Source organism: Acomys russatus, chromosome 5 (genome assembly GCF_903995435.1).
Source record: "Acomys russatus chromosome 5, mAcoRus1.1, whole genome shotgun sequence".
NCBI classification, from domain to species: Eukaryota; Metazoa; Chordata; class Mammalia; order Rodentia; family Muridae; genus Acomys; species Acomys russatus.
The window spans coordinates 65,221,094-65,236,607 of NC_067141.1; the positions used below are offsets into that span (position 1 = coordinate 65,221,094).

The 15,514-nt window shown below is 54.2% G+C and overlaps 1 protein-coding gene across 2 annotated transcripts; it reads left to right on the forward strand.

Annotated features, from left to right (window-relative positions):
- The first annotated feature begins 7,465 nt into the window (after positions 1-7,465).
- On the forward strand, positions 7,466-15,474 carry Nfkb2 (nuclear factor kappa B subunit 2). Of its 2 annotated transcripts, none has more exons than XM_051146696.1 (23): positions 7,466-7,891; positions 9,034-9,130; positions 9,386-9,467; positions 9,611-9,651; positions 9,883-9,981; positions 10,062-10,213; positions 10,429-10,535; positions 10,623-10,781; positions 11,032-11,136; positions 11,253-11,338; positions 11,427-11,565; positions 11,699-11,824; positions 11,927-12,133; positions 12,228-12,369; positions 12,727-12,841; positions 12,944-13,157; positions 13,311-13,480; positions 13,600-13,702; positions 13,832-13,983; positions 14,102-14,171; positions 14,371-14,543; positions 14,645-14,756; positions 14,833-15,474. In XM_051146696.1, the coding sequence occupies exons 2-23, from the start codon at positions 9,110-9,112 to the stop codon at positions 14,955-14,957; spliced, it is 2,700 nt and encodes an 899-aa protein (XP_051002653.1). In that variant the 5' UTR covers positions 7,466-7,891; positions 9,034-9,109; the 3' UTR covers positions 14,958-15,474. The 2 variants fall into 2 exon arrangements, with proteins under 2 accessions (XP_051002653.1, XP_051002654.1); XM_051146697.1 differs by having other exon boundaries at positions 7,471-7,891; positions 14,836-15,474.
- The last annotated feature ends 40 nt before the right edge of the window (positions 15,475-15,514 follow it).

Consider the following 15,514-nt stretch of genomic DNA (forward strand, 5'->3'; position numbering starts at 1 on the left):
CCATAGATAGGAGAGAAAGAAGGACATAGGAAAGAAAAGGAGGAAGAACCCCCTGAATTCTAACGCCCTTTACTTTGTCTCCTCCCTGACCAAGGCCATTAACAATGTGCAACCAACGCCCTTTATGATGACAAACATCCATCACCCACCGAATGACCAGAAAGAAACCCCACCCACCCCACCTATTGGGATGAGGAAGTCATTCTCTTAAAATTGCTTCCTGTTGCTGGGGGTGATAGTATTTTTGTTTGTTTGTTTTTTCGAGACAGGGTTGCTCTATGTAGCCTTGGATTTCCTAGACTCCCTTTGTAGACCAGGCTGGCCTTGAAGTCAGTGATCCGTCTGCCTCTGCCTCCCGAGTGCTGGGATTAAAGGCGTGCGCCACCACCACCCGCCTTGGGGTGATGGCATCTTTTAGGAGCCCTGAGAAAATTGGAATATTGGCCAAGTCCTAGGAGAGTTAGCTGTATCATTTGTTGTTCAGTCTCTGTATGATAGGAAAATGCAGGGCTTAAATGGAGACCCAGCTGGATCAGTCTGTGAGGCTGACCATCTCAGTTACCCATTTTGAGGCTGTTTGCTTTGTAAACATGTAAACTTTTTTGGGGGGGGGGTTTCAAGACAGGGTTTCTCTGTGTAGCCTTGGCCATCCTGTGTAGCCTTGGCCATCCTGGACTCACTTTGTAGACCAGGCTGGCCTCGAACTCACAGCGATCCGCCTGCCTCTGCCTCCCGAGTGCTGGGATTAAAGGCGTGCGCCACCACGCCTGGCTTAAACATGTAAACTTTTAAAGGTAATATACATTTCTGTATTAACACATGTATGGAATATGTGGTGTGCACAAATCAGCTTAAGATGATTCTCTGCTTTTTGAGCAGATGAAAGGCATCAAAGTTCATGTCTCAGCCAGGCATAAGACATCCTCAGGCAGACATGAGACAACCTCAGCCAATGTAGAGGAGCAGCATTTATGTTACCTGTCTTCTTGTTTTTCTTGGTCCCTATCGCTATAATTGTAGCCAAGGTTTTCAGGGCATCTCCCCTAGCCAAATCTGATCTTTATTAATTTTGAAGGAATCCTCATCTTTTCTCCTTCTGTGAATACAAAGGCAAAACCTCTCCCCCAATAAACACATCTCCTGTTTCCATTCTGAGGTTAAGACATACTTACAATATATAGGCTGATTTGATTCGGTTCAGCAGTTTTTGTCCACAATCCAGTGTCTATCAGCAGCTGTTGTTTTTTGATCATTAGCATTTAATTTTTGTAAAATTTAATAAAGCATTATATAATCTATCTCTGGGGGTCACTGTTACCCCTTTCTGTTCATTAAGTATCTCTCTTTTTAAAAAAATAAGATTAGGCTGGGCAGTGGTGGCACATGCCTTTAATCCCAGCACTCTGGAGGCAGAGGCAGGTGGATCACTGTGAGTTCAAGCCTAGCCTGGTCTACAAAGCAAGTCTAGGACAATGAAGAATACACAGAGAAACCCTGTCTCAAAAAACAAAAACAAAAACAAAAACAAACAAACAAACATATATATTTGATTAGATCTTTCTATAACTGCTTGTCCCATCGGGTTGTGTGCTACATCTGTAACATTTTCTATGCCTTAAAGTTTAAAAAATGTTGCGTTTTACAGCATACATACGCTGGAGCATCATCAGCTTCCCTTTGCGAAGGCATCTTCAAGACAGCCACCACCTGCATAATGAAACACATAAGCTATTGCATGACATCGCTCTAAGGTGGCATCATTTTTTTTTTCGAGACAGGGTTTCTCTGTGTAGCCTTGGCTGTCTTGGACTCACTTTGTAGACCAGGCTGGCCTCGAACTCACAGCGATCCACCTGCCTTTGCCTCCCGAGTGCTGGGATTAAAGGCGTGCGCCACCACCGCCCGGCCTAAGGTGGAATCATTAAAAAGATCTGAATTTTTAATTCAGCGTATAGACCTTCATCTAGTAATTGATCCTTGACAATATAAATATAATATATAATCTGATTATGTTGGTTCACAGCTGAAGCTTTTTTATCTAACGTCATTGTAGGCTGCCGTTCTGGAATCTCACCACAAGGTGGCGCGGTAAGCTTGGGGTTGGATACCTCAGACGGTCCTTTATTCTGATCAAAGGATTTTCCAATCTCCTTTCTATCTCCTCCATTCTAGCATTTAATTTTTTTTTTTTCCAGTCATTTCCTTCTCTGGGCTGCTTTATTCTGATCTTTCTTTAAGAAATACTTATTTAGACTGGGAGTGGTGGTGCACTCCTTTGGAGGCAGAGGCAGGTGGATCGCTGTGGGATTGAGGCCAGCCTGGTCTACAAAGCAAGTCCAGGACAGCCAAGGCTACACAGAGAGACCCTGACTCGAAAAACCAAACCAAACCAACCAAACAAACAAAAAAGCTTAGGCACTAGAGATGGACAGATTCTCAGGTATTCTTAGCTGACATTAGGCCTGGCCTATGTCCTACCACATGGCCTGTTCCCTTTCCTTCCTTCCTTCTTTCTTTTCTTTCTTTCTTTATTTACTATTATGTATACACTGCTCTGCCTGCATGTACACCTGCACACCAGAAGAGGGCATCAGATCACATTACAGATGGTTGTAAGCCACCATGTGGTGGCTGGGAATTGAACTCAGAACCTCTAGAGGAGCAGTCAGTGCCCTTAACCTCTGAGCCATCTCTCCAGCCCCTGTCTTAACCCCAGCATTTGTTTCTTCCTCTGGGTCTGGCTGGCAACCTTTCCTGGCCTCTGATTCTTCCCCAGAGTCCCTATCTCTGCCCGAAGCCCCACCTTTCTCTCCTGTCTTTGTCATAGGCCATTTCTTAAAGAGAAGGTATTGGAGGGAGTGCTTACAAATGTGGTGGAGCCAGAGAATAACAGTACAATAACAGTAACAAAGTCTGGCCCGTGCCTAGCTCTCTGCTGGTTCAGAAATCAGCATCTCAATGACACAAAGACAATCTTTACACAGGGCACAAAGAGATCACCTTCACCAGGAGGTGAAGGAGAAGATGCCACCCCTGACAGGGCAAGATCGCCTAGAAGGGCATCCATGACCTGGTGGCCGATGCTCCGGCTATGTGCCCCCCACAGGCCTCTCCCTCCTCCCTTGTTATGGCTGTAACTGTGATTCTCCATTCTAACTCCCACACTGTCCAGCCCCTCCCTAGTTGCCCCAATACCCAGCACTGGAGATTTTCTGTTAGAGAAACCTATTACGGACAGACCCAACAAAGCTATAGAACCCCAGGACTGCCCTCCAGAAGGCTGCCTGCCGGGAGCCTTGAGAAGCCCCATATATCCAGACTCTCTTGGCCTTCATCGTCCCTTTGCCTGCTTCCCATGGCGACAAACGGGGGAGGAATTCAGTCTCCAGGAGCTTGGCACCTATGAAGGCTGCTGCTAGTGTAACTGCAGAACTTAAATGGCAGGATCCGATACACTCGAGGCAACAGCCAAACCCAGAGACATATCCCAGACCCCGCGACGGACATTGAAGGACAGGAAGAGTAGGCAGGTTTTACTCCCACCCGTTTGCCCCACACCCCATCGCTGACTTTCACATTTCTCAACAACTTGCTCCAGTCCCACAGCCAGTCCTTAGTCTACCGATGCATTGTGGGGCAGAAAGTCAAAGTCCAAGGAAGTCTGAGCCACCCTTTCCTGCAATACATCCAGTACATGGCTGACTCTTCCCCAACAGCTCACCCCAACTCCTCCCAGTGCTTTTTCTGTGCCTCCCCCCGCCGACGCCCCCTCCCCTGCCATTGTTGGCAGATGCCCCCATTAACATGTCACTTGGCCCTTACCCACATGAAAGTTACAAAGCATAGTGCCGGGCCTGGTGGCGCACGCCTTTAATCCCAGCACTCGGGAAGCAGAGGCAGGCAGATCAATGTGAGTTCGAGGCCAGCCTGGTCTACAAAGTGAGTCGAGGACAGCCAAGGCTACACAGAGAAACCCTGTCTCAAAAAAAAGAAAGAAAAAAAAAAAAGAAACTTATGAAACATTCCTTGTAGGGCCTCTTCCAGGTCCCATCTTGCATATTCCCGTAACATCGTGGTCACTAAGCCAAACAGGTTACCTGACCGGGTCTTCTCTGTTGCAGTAACATCACCAGTCCCTGTGCTAACTCCCCCTCCAAGGCTTTTACACCCCCACAGGTTTGACGAAATCACCTTTCAACTAGGAAGGGACCAGAGAGAGATATCAGCAGGAGCAACAGGGGGCTCTGGTGCGTCTCTGGTACAGACACAACACCTGGCTGATGACTTCCAGGACAGGCTCGACCAGTCCACGGCCTCTAACTCAGACTGTGTGAATTCCTCCATCAACAGACAGCCTCCCTTGAGAGAGTTGCCTTACAAAATAGGAGAGCTCTGGACCTGATGACAGCTAAGCAGGGGGGGACTTGTACCCAGGGAGGAATGCTGCTTCTGTGTTAATGACTCTGGGCTGGTAGAACAAAGCATACAGGCACTTAAGGACCTCCAAGCCTGCTATGCCCTGGGTACCCCTCCACATCTGGTACTCAAACCCTCTGATAGCTTGGCTTCTTTCTCTCCCTGGCCCCATACTGGCCACTGGACCATCCTCCTGCTGCCCTCCCCGCCCCCTCCACCGGCTGCCTCATTTCATCCAATTGCTAAAACAGCAAGTAAGCCACCTAGCCAGAGTCACACTACCAGCCAGGTTCTGGTTCAATACCTAACCATGCCCAACTTAGAGGCTGGCAAGTACAAGGACACATTCCCTTTGTAACATGAAAAGGGGGAACTGTGGGGCTGGGGAGCCGTGGGGCGGAAGGAAATCAGTCTGGAGCAAGAGTGGGGTCGACACATGTCCAAACCCTAGGAATCTCATCCTGAGATGGGTAGGAGTAGGATCAATTTTCGCCCTCCTGCACCAAACCTGCATGTACCAGTACACATAGCCCTGTGCCCCCACCTTTGCCTCCCCACCTCCCCCAACCTCTCCCATCCCCCACCCCCACCCCCTCTAGCCAGTTTAAACTTCCTCTCCCCTTATAAGGTCCCATCTGGCTAGAAATCCTCCTTATGCAAATGAGGCATCCCCAGGACCCTGGCCCCACCAATGATGTACACTCACCCTGAAAGCCCCCTACCCACCCCCTCCCCAAAGATTTGAGTAGCCTTTGTTCCCCACAATTAAAAGAACTGTCTCCCGAGAGTCTGTCCTTGTCTTGGCTGTGGCTGGTCCCACCTTGCTTCCCCTCGCAGGTTCTACTGGTCATGACTGCTGGCCAATCACACAACGATGGGCAGGAAAACAGAGTGTGGACAGCAAGTTGTAACCTGCAGCAACTAGCACAGGCTCACAAAACTGAAGTATATTACACCTTAGTCCACTTAAGAGCTAAGAGTCAGCTGAGTGATGGCACACACCTATAGCCCAGCATGTGGACAGGAGATAAGGACAGGAGGATGGCGCACGTTTGAGGCCAAAATGATCTCCATAGCAAGACTCGGCCTAGCCAGGACTACACAGTGGTGCCCTGTCTTCAACCTCCTCCCCCCAAAAACAAAAAACACTCTGGTATAAAGGTGGAGAGATGGCTGGGTGGTTCCCAGCCCTCATGTGGCAGCCCACAGCTGTCTGTCAGGCATGCAGTACACATACATGCATGTAAGCAAAACACTCATGCACCTACATGTAAAAACAAACATTGCTGGGCATGGTGGCACACGCCTTTAATTCCAACACTTGGGAAGCAGAGGCAGGTGGATCTCTGTTTGAGGCCAGCCTGGTCTACAGACTCCCAGGACAGCCAAGGCTATGTAAGAGAGACCTGTCTCAAACAAATAAACATTTTTTTAAAGAGTCTGAAGAAACTGGACGGAACAGCTGGATTTTAGACCACTGTTGGCAGCATCTCATGACAACTGCTTGAGACAGGTGCTCGAGTGGAAAGGCTGGTTTGCTCCCACGTAAGTCCAGGAAGAGGCGCTTTAAGTCAGCGTCGGGAGGGTGTCTCTTCTCTCTCTTTCCTAGCTATGTGTTTGGTTGTGTTAAGCCTTAGCTGCAACAGTATATGGAGAATGCAGTTGGCACCGCTAATTAATGGGAGAGTTCAGATTTTCAGACTAGTGGAGCCCAACCTGTAGTCTGTGCAAACACCCTATATTTGAAAAAAAAAGAACTAATGAATCTGAGATGCTTCCAGAGATATGCATTTACTATAAGAATGAGAGAGATCAGAATGAATGCCTCCCCTTTACCTAATACAAGTACACGCTATAGTCATGTGCTAAGCATTAGGGCAAGTTGGAGGAGGGCCCTGGAAGAGCCTGAGAGCCCTGGAGGAGCCTGTGCTCCACCACGAGCCTGAGGTCCAGAGTCCATGCTGCAAATCCTTGTCCTGACCTTGTCAGAAGTGTTCAATGGGAAGTCAGCGAAACGTCATTTTCAGGGTGTCTTTTTAAAAATGATTTATTTATTATTATGTATACAGTGCTCTGCCTGCATGTACACCTGCAGGCCAGAAGAGGACATAAGATCTCATTACAGATGGTTGTGAGCCACCATGTGGTTGCTGGGAATTGAACTCAGGACCTCTGGAGGAGCAGTCAGTGCTCTTAACCTCTGAGCCATCTCTCCAGCCCTTCAGGATGACTTTTTTTTTTAAATGAGATTTTGTTTTTTTTTATTTGTAATTACATGGCTTTGGGGAGGGGGTGGTTGGAATTCTGTACTCTCAGAGGCGGGGAGACAGCGGTGGGATCCTCTGATGTTCTGGTTTCAGACACTTGTGAGCCATCCCAAGTGGATGACGAGGAACAGGGAGAGCTGTAGGAGCCCTGAACTGCTGAGCTGTCCCCCCCAGGCCCGCACCCCCTTTTATGATGACAGTCGCTGGACCTCACACGTACGAAGGACACCACCAAGCAATATCCACAAACCAAGAGGCAATTCTCTCTACTGGAGAAAGTTTGGAATATGCTTTGTAGACCTTTGTGTGCCTGTTTGTTGACAAGGGTGGCTTCAAACTTGGGGTCCTCCTGCCTCGGTCTCATGAAAGCTGAGAACTGCGGTGCCTATCACTACATCTGGTTTGGTGCCTCTCAACTCTAACAGTCCCATCTGCGGTGGATGAACGGCCTGAGACTCCTAGAAAAACCGCTCCCCTGCCCCGCCCCCCCTTTTTTTTTTGCTTCCTTTTTCCCCAGCGCACTGGTTGTCCAACAAGTCATCCTGAAAGCCTGGCTCCTAGAGAACCTTCCACTTACAGAATAAATTTTAGGTCCAGAGAGTTCCCTCCTGAAACCATGAAACTAAAACAGTTGACCCTAGAGTTTGCTTGCGGCTCCAGAACGGCCGCTAGATGGTGATCTGGAGTTGACCGCAAGAGTAACCGCCTTTCTCTTCCCCTTTCCCAGCTTCGCCACCCTTCTCCAGAGTGTGACCAGATTATCCGGGCTGACCCTGGGGTTCCCCGGTTTGAGAGATAGGCAAGCTCTAGGCGCAGCAAGAACCAAATGGCCCCGTGGACTCCCTAGCTGTCCCGGGCAAGCCTGGAAGGGTGCAGAGATCCAAGCCGCGCCCCGCGCTGGGTCTGCCGTGCCGCCTCGCCTGTCCCCAGCAGAACTGGCGCTCGGTGACACCCCGCGGCCAGCCCCGGGCGAGCCTTCCCCGTAAGGGGTGCGCCTGCGTCGCTCCGGGTTGGCTACAAGAGTCCAGGAGTTAAACTTTCAGCCAATAATAAAGGGCATGGGGAGTGACGCACAGGAACGTCATGGGAATTCCCCCCCTCGGGGGGCCGAAAGGGGCTTTCCCGACTGGAGCCCAGTAGCTGGAGAGGAGCAGCGACCGGTCCAGGGCAGGGCTCGGAAAGAAGTCGGAATCAGAGCCGCCACCGCGGTGAGTGGCCGGGTTCAGATCCCCGAGTGACCGGGGAATGGGGAGGGAGGGTAGGGGAACTTTAGGTGACAGTCTGGGGCTGGACGTCACCCCCCAATGAGCGCGCACACAAACAGGACACCCAGCTACAGATCGACACGTACGCCTGCCTGCTCTTATGCTGGCCTGCGCACAGCCGGCCCGGGTGTCAGCCCCCCGCGCGCGCACACACACTCGCCGGCAGAAGCGCACCTGTGCACCGGAGCCTGAGCACCGACACCTAGACGTGCGCTGCCCTATGCCCACACGGAGCAGGCTCAAAGACTCACCTGCGTGGACGAATGCTCACTTACTTGCACGTGCATGCTGCCCCCACTCGCACTCACCAGACACACAAGACATTAGGGCTGAAACGCATATTCCTGTAACGGACAGGCGCGTATTACACACGGGTGTAGGGCTGGACTCGCAAGGGGGCAGGAGGCGGCAGGTTGCCCGGCCACAGGAGGCAGGTGCAGCGGGAGAATCAGGGAAGCTAAGATGTTCTGGAGTCGCTAGAGACCGTGGAAGGGGAATCTCCTTCCCAGCCCAGCGTCCCCGATCACATTTTCTGGGCAGCACCCGAGAGGCCCCAATGGAAGAGCCCCCGCCTACGGGCCATTCGGAAAAGAGGCCTCCGACAGCAGGAACATCCCCGCAAAAGCCCCCGAGTGAATCAGCCGTGTCCTCCACGCTAGCCGAAAATCCCAAGATTGCTCCAGGCGGCGGAGTGGGGGCGAGACGGGTTAGGCGGCCCGACTAAGACCCGGGGGGCTGCGGCCACAGCCAGGGAACTAGGAACAGCCTAGGCCTCCCGCCCCTCCCGCCGCGGGGGCGTGGCCCCGGCGTCATTTCCAGGCCCGCCCCCTCCGGCTCCGCCTCCCCCTGGTATTTTCGGGACTTTCCTAAGCAGCACTAACTTTCTGCCCCTTCCCCGCCCCAGCCCCGCTCCGGATCTCGACCTCCACCGGATCTTACCCGCCACGCCCGGACCGGCGGCCAGAGGAGATCAGACCCTCCCCCTAAATCTGCCCCCCCTTCTCCTCCCCTCCCCTATCCTCTCGCCCACCCCTATCCTGATCTCACCCCCCACCTTCCCTTCCCACGTCTCTCTTCACCTTTAGGCGGGCGTCTGAAACTCTGGGAAGCCGAGAACCAGGGCCCGAAGCCGCAAGACACAGCCGGGCCTAGCCCAGAGATATGGACAGTTGCTACGATCCAGTGAGTCACACTGCCTGGCCCTGAAGGCGGCTGCTGGTGGCCCCTGTGTCTGCTTTTCTACGGGAAGCTCCTCCACTCCTCTCCTGCTGCTTGTCTTCAGATTGTCTTAGCCTGTCAGTCTGTCCTGTCTGCAAACTCTGCCCAGAAAGGCGCTTCCTCATGGCTTGAGGAGGAGCCTAAGGATGACTGCTGAGGGCTTAGAGCCTGAAGGAGGAGGGCCTGGTTCAGCTTCCACCTTCTCTGTCTACAAACCAGGGTCTGGATGGCATCCCTGAATATGATGATTTTGAATTCAGCCCCTCCATTGTGGAGCCCAAGAATCCAGTTCCAGAGACAGGTCAGTAAGTCTTGAGCCTCAGCCCCACCCCCACCTCCCACCCCCCCGAGTCTCAGAACCTGGAGGAGAGTGAGAGCGAGTGTTACCCCCCACCCCGCCCCCTGCTTAGAGACCCTGGCTCAGCAAGGCCTCTCTGTTTCCAGCTGATGGCCCCTATCTGGTGATTGTGGAACAGCCCAAACAGGTGAGTGAGCGACAGAGGTGTGGATGGCTTCAACTTTGAGGGACGAGGAGTTGGGGTAGTTAGCTGCTGGTTGGATGGGTGCTTGCCACTGGTATGCTGCTGATTGGTGTATGAGAGAGAAGTTCAGAAGAGACACTGTTGGTCATTGTGGCCAGCTGATGGCCAATGGTTGCCTGGCGGAGGGGGCGGCTCTCCTGATCACGGTTGTCTCTGCCACCACGGAACCTTCAGCGAGGCTTCAGATTTCGATATGGCTGTGAAGGCCCCTCCCATGGAGGGCTGCCTGGTGCCTCCAGTGAGAAAGGCCGAAAGACCTATCCTACTGTCAAGGTGAGCTCAGATGATGCTGGAAGGGAGGCTAGGGGACAGTGTGTCCAGGACCACTATTGACGATCCTTTGCTCTTCTCAGATCTGTAACTACGAGGGACCGGCCAGGATTGAGGTGGACCTGGTAACGCACAGTGACCCACCTCGTGCACATGCCCACAGCCTGGTGGGCAAGCAGTGCTCAGAGCTGGGCATCTGTGCTGTGTCCGTAGGACCGAAAGACATGACTGCTCAGTAGGTATCCCCTTTCCCTGGCCCTCAGAGGGATGCTCACTGCCTGCCAGCCTAAGGTCTCAGTCCAGCTGGGTGACTAGGAGACAAAGGGGAGAGATTTGCTTTGGTCCCAGAACCCCAGGCAGAGCCTGGCCACTGTGCCGGGTGCGGGTAGGGCTGCCTCAGGTGGAAAGAGCTGCGCTGACTGACGAAGCCCTCTGATTTCTCCTCCCCAGATTTAACAACCTGGGTGTCCTGCATGTCACCAAGAAAAACATGATGGAGATTATGATTCAAAAACTGCAGAGACAGCGGCTCCGCTCCAAGCCCCAGGGCCTTACAGGTATGATAACAAGGGCTTGTCAGAGAGGTGCTTGGACAAGAGCAGGGGAGAGGAGCCCAGAGCTCACAATGGGCCATGTCTACCCAGAGGCCGAGCGGCGGGAGCTGGAGCAGGAAGCCAAGGAGCTGAAGAAAGTAATGGATCTGAGTATTGTGCGGCTGCGCTTCTCCGCCTTCCTTCGAGCTAGCGACGGCTCCTTCTCTTTGCCCCTGAAGCCAGTGATCTCCCAGCCCATCCATGACAGCAGTGAGTGTATTCTGCGGGGTGCCAAGTGTGAGAGCTCAAAGGTGCACTTGAGATACCTTCAATCTGTGGCGGTTAACCTGGCTCTGCCCCCCGTGAAATGGTCTTAAGCAAGCGTGAGTGTTGCTTCTGAGGTGGTGAATGAAATCGCTGCTTTTCCTGAGCTGACATAATGACACACCACCACCACCACCACCACCACCCTCACCACCACCAAGCCCCAAATCCCATCAATGCCCCTCCCACCTTATAGAGTCTCCAGGGGCCTCAAATCTGAAGATTTCCCGAATGGATAAGACAGCAGGCTCTGTGCGCGGTGGAGACGAAGTTTATTTGCTTTGTGATAAGGTGCAGAAAGGTGAGCGAGGGTGGGGGGCGGGTGGGGATGGGGGGAACATTGGCCAGGGCAAGTTCAGAGTAAATGCAACGGGCCTGCAGGTGTTCTCTGCGGCAAAGCTTCCCTTTTCTCTGTAGATGACATTGAAGTTCGGTTCTACGAGGACGATGAGAACGGATGGCAAGCCTTTGGGGACTTCTCTCCCACGGACGTTCATAAACAGGTAACTCAGGGACTAGGGCCTGGCCCGGAGACAGGACTGTGTGGAGACCTCACTGACACCCTGTCTTTTCCCCACCCTCCGCCCCCAGTATGCCATTGTGTTCCGGACACCACCCTATCACAAGATGAAGATTGAGAGGCCTGTAACCGTGTTCCTGCAGCTGAAACGCAAGCGCGGGGGAGATGTCTCCGACTCCAAACAGTTCACCTACTACCCTCTGGTGGAAGGTGAGGCGGGGCTTCAGGACTCTCTCGGCGGCTGGGTAGAGCGAGGCAGGCCTAGAAGTGGCTGCTGGGAGCCTGCTGGACCCATGTATTGGATTTTAATACCCCATTTCTCTCCCACTCCACCCCACCCCAGACAAGGAGGAAGTACAGCGGAAGCGGAGGAAGGCCTTGCCCACCTTCTCCCAGCCCTTCGGGGGCGGATCCCACATGGGGGGAGGCTCTGGAGGCTCCGCTGGGGGTTATGGAGGCGCTGGAGGAGGTAAGCGGGTTCCAGTGGCCAAGAGAGGAGTGAAGGACATAAGAGGAAGTTAGAAGAGGTATTTGGAAGGGCAGGCACTCACAGCCCTCTCCGTGGCCACAGGTGGCAGTCTCGGCTTTTTCACCTCCTCCTTGGCCTACAGCCCCTACCAGTCCGGCGCGGCCCCAATGGGCTGCTACCCCGGTGGAGGGGGCGGGGCACAGATGGCTGGCTCTGGGCGGGACGTCGATGCTGGGAAGGCAGCGGAGTCAAGCGCGCCGTCCCAGGTCCCCCAGGGCGAAGAACAGGCCCTCGACTCGCTGCAGCGAGGTACGTCTCAGGAATGCTGAAGGTGGGTGCGCGCCGGGCTGGGGAGCTGGCCCGCACTCACGCGCCCTCGGTCCCCCCCCCGCCTCCCCCCCAGCTCGCGAGTACAACGTGCGCCTGTTCGGTCTGGCACAGCGCAGTGCCCGAGCGTTGCTTGACTACGGCGTCACCGCGGACGCGCGTGCTCTGCTAGCGGGACAGCGCCACCTGCTGACAGCGCAAGACGAGAACGGAGACACGTAAGCGGCCCGAGAGCCTGCCACGGGACCTTCTAGAAGCTGGGGTCTCCTGGTACCAGGTCTAGAGGCTGAGGCAGTAGAGGAATCTACAAGGAGAGGAACCCTAGAGTCGGGCAGATCTGGTCTCAGGTCCTCGCTGTTTTCTAGTTGTGTTCAAAATATTTATTCCCCCAAACCTTCGATTTTGGTAGCTGTGATAGGGCACAATGGCAAGGTGTGACAAAGGATTGAGATGGTGACCTTCAGGGATCACCAGGCCCCAGTGAAGGAGACCATGGAGATGTGGAGTTTTAAGGGCAGATGAGGGCTGAGGGTGGCCGGGTCTCCTAAGCCAAAGCCTCGATATCCAACCCCCAGGCCGCTGCACCTGGCCATAATCCATGGGCAGACTGGTGTCATTGAGCAGATAGCCCAAGTCATTTACCATGCCCAGTATCTTGGGGTCATCAACCTCACCAACCACCTGCACCAGGTAAGCGACAGCCTTTGGTGAGCCTTTGGTGAGCCGGGAGGGGTTGAAGGCAGGGAGTCCTAAGCTAGAGTTGGGTTGGGCTCACTGCCTTCCTCCCTTCAGACACCTCTGCACCTTGCGGTAATCACTGGGCAGACAAGGGTGGTTAGCTTCCTGCTGCAGGTGGGTGCAGACCCCACCCTGGTGGATCGGCATGGAGACTCGGCTGTGCACCTGGCTCTCCGGGCAGGCACTGAAGCCCCAGACCTGTTGCGGGCACTGTTGCACAATGGGGCCCACGCTCTGCCCCACATATTGCACATGCCTGATTTTGAGGGTAAGTTTCCAACGTCCTCCAGGGTTGGGGACAAGGGCCCTCCCACTTCATGTCTGTATGATCAGTAGACACGAGTGGAGGTTTCCTCGTTAGAGTTGGTCCAGAGGCCACCTTGGCTATCAGAGCTGCAGGCTGAGTGTATTGTCTCTCTAGGACTATACCCAGTACACCTGGCAGTTCACGCCCGGAGCCCTGAGTGCCTGGATCTGCTAGTTGACAGCGGGGCTGACGTGGAGGCAGCAGAGAGGCAAGGGGGCCGAACACCCCTTCATCTAGCCACAGAGATGGAAGAACTGGGGCTAGTCACCCATCTGGTCACCAAGGTGGGAATGAAGATTGGGAGGGATGGGGCCAAGCATTGTGGGGGGACCAGGAATGGTGAAGAGGTGTGTGGGAAGGCTTGGCTAGTTGGACCATGCTGGTCACTGCTTGCACCCCACAGCTCCATGCTAGTGTGAATGCCCGGACCTTTGCTGGAAACACACCCCTCCACCTGGCAGCTGGACTCGGATCCCCAACCCTCACTCGCCTCCTTCTAAAGGCTGGTCAGTTTTGAGCTTAGTGTGTGAACAGGGCAGGAGAGAGAGAAAGGGGACCCTCCCAGTTCCCCATTGGTCAGCCCTCGGTGTGGGAGCCACCTCTAGTCTCTACTGATTGCTGCCTCCCTCCTTCAGGGGCTGACATCCACGCTGAGAACGAGGAACCTCTGTGCCCATTGCCCTCACCCCCTACCTCTGAGAGTGACTCGGACTCTGAGGGGCCTGAGAGGGATACCCAAAGAAACTTCCGGGGCCACACCCCTCTTGATGTCACTCGCAGCACCAAGGTGAGGCCGTCCTTGCAATAGAAGTACTGAGGTGGGCACTGGCTACCTCCTGGGCTTGGAGATGTGGGCCAGATCATGGCCTTAAGATCTGGAATGACTCTGCACACCGTCTCCCCAGGTGAAGACTCTGCTGCTGAGTGCTGCTGAGACCGCCATGGAGCTGCCCCTGGCCCCGCCCAGCCCCGCAGGTGAGGTAGCAGCAGGTATTTCCGGTCCCCAGCACCCCCTCCCAGTGGCCAGGGTTCCCTTTCTCTAGTCTGTCTTCTGTCCAATCCCCAGTGACCCCTCTGCCTTGTCTGTCAGGTTACCAAGGAGAAAGGCTGTGTCGAGGTCTGTGCCCCTGCCCGCCTCTTAGCTGACTCAGAAGGTCTGTGTTTATCTCCTCAGGGCCAGGGCTGTCACTGGGGGATGCAGCTCTGCAGGACCTGGAGCACCTACTAGATGGCCCAGAAGCCCAGGGCAGCTGGGCAGAACTGGCAGCGCGGCTGGGGCTGAGAAGCCTTGTGGACACATATAGGAAGACCCCCTCACCCAGTGGCAGCCTCCTTCGTAGTTACAAGGTGGGGCAGCCTGTGCCTTCCCAGAACAGAGTCCCCTCCCGCCAAGACTTTCTACCCATCACCGGAAACATCACTTAGACCTCCTGTCTCTTTCTCATCAGCTGGCTGGTGGGGACTTGAGTGGTCTGTTGGAGGCCTTGACCGACATGGGTCTAGATGAGGGGGTGAGACTGCTGAGAGGCCCCGAGACCCGAGACAAGCTGCCAGGCACAGGTAAAGGGACGAACTTGGAAGGTGTGTTTGATCCGAGGGTGGGAGGCCTGAGGCTTGACTCCCCCCTGTTCCCCAGCAGAGGTGAAAGAAGACAGTGCCTATGGGAGCCAGTCGGTGGAACAGGAGGCAGAGAAGCTGTGCCCGCCTCCGGAGCCTCCAGGAGGGCTCTGCCATGGGCACCCCCAGCCTCAGGTGCACTGAGTGCTGCCCCTCAACTTCTTCACCTGGGTCCCTCTGTACAGCAACCCTGCCTAACCGGAATCTTATTTAACACCCCAAGCCTGCAACTTAGTGGGCCAAATAAAGGAATCCTATGGGAGGGGAAAACCCCTTCCCAACATACGGTACGGCAACCCCAATGTGATGCCCGTCCCTGTCCCTGAGCGAGAACAGAGAAGGAGCCCAGCCAGCAATTCAGAGCAGTTTTAATGAGGGCGGAGGCTGTACAAAGGGCAGGGCCCACCAAAGGAGGAAAGCAGGCCGTGCCACCCCAGCCTATGGATGGGGCTTCAACATGGACACCTTCCTCTGTCTCTGCAAAGAGAGAGGTGAGCCCTTGGGGAGAAAGAGGGGGACCAGCTCAGCCCCAACTCCTGGTCTCTGTCTGAGCCAGGCCCCAGGACGGAGGGGTATTGCTGGTGTCAGGGTGGGGTGGTCTCAGCAGATAGCAGAAACTTTATCAGGCCTCCCCCACAAAAAAAAAAGAAAGAAAGAAAAAAGAAATGAAAAGAAAAGAAAAAGAAAAACCCCCATCAAAA

Excerpts from the sequence above, each read along its gene's own strand:
- Nfkb2 (XM_051146696.1), top strand. The coding sequence starts at position 9,110 with ATGGACAGTTGCTACGATCCA. Across the intron at positions 10,214-10,428 it reads CCGAAAGACATGACTGCTCA|ATTTAACAACCTGGGTGTCC; the intron begins GTAGGTATCCCC and ends TCTCCTCCCCAG. Across the intron at positions 13,984-14,101 it reads ATGTCACTCGCAGCACCAAG|GTGAAGACTCTGCTGCTGAG; the intron begins GTGAGGCCGTCC and ends CCGTCTCCCCAG.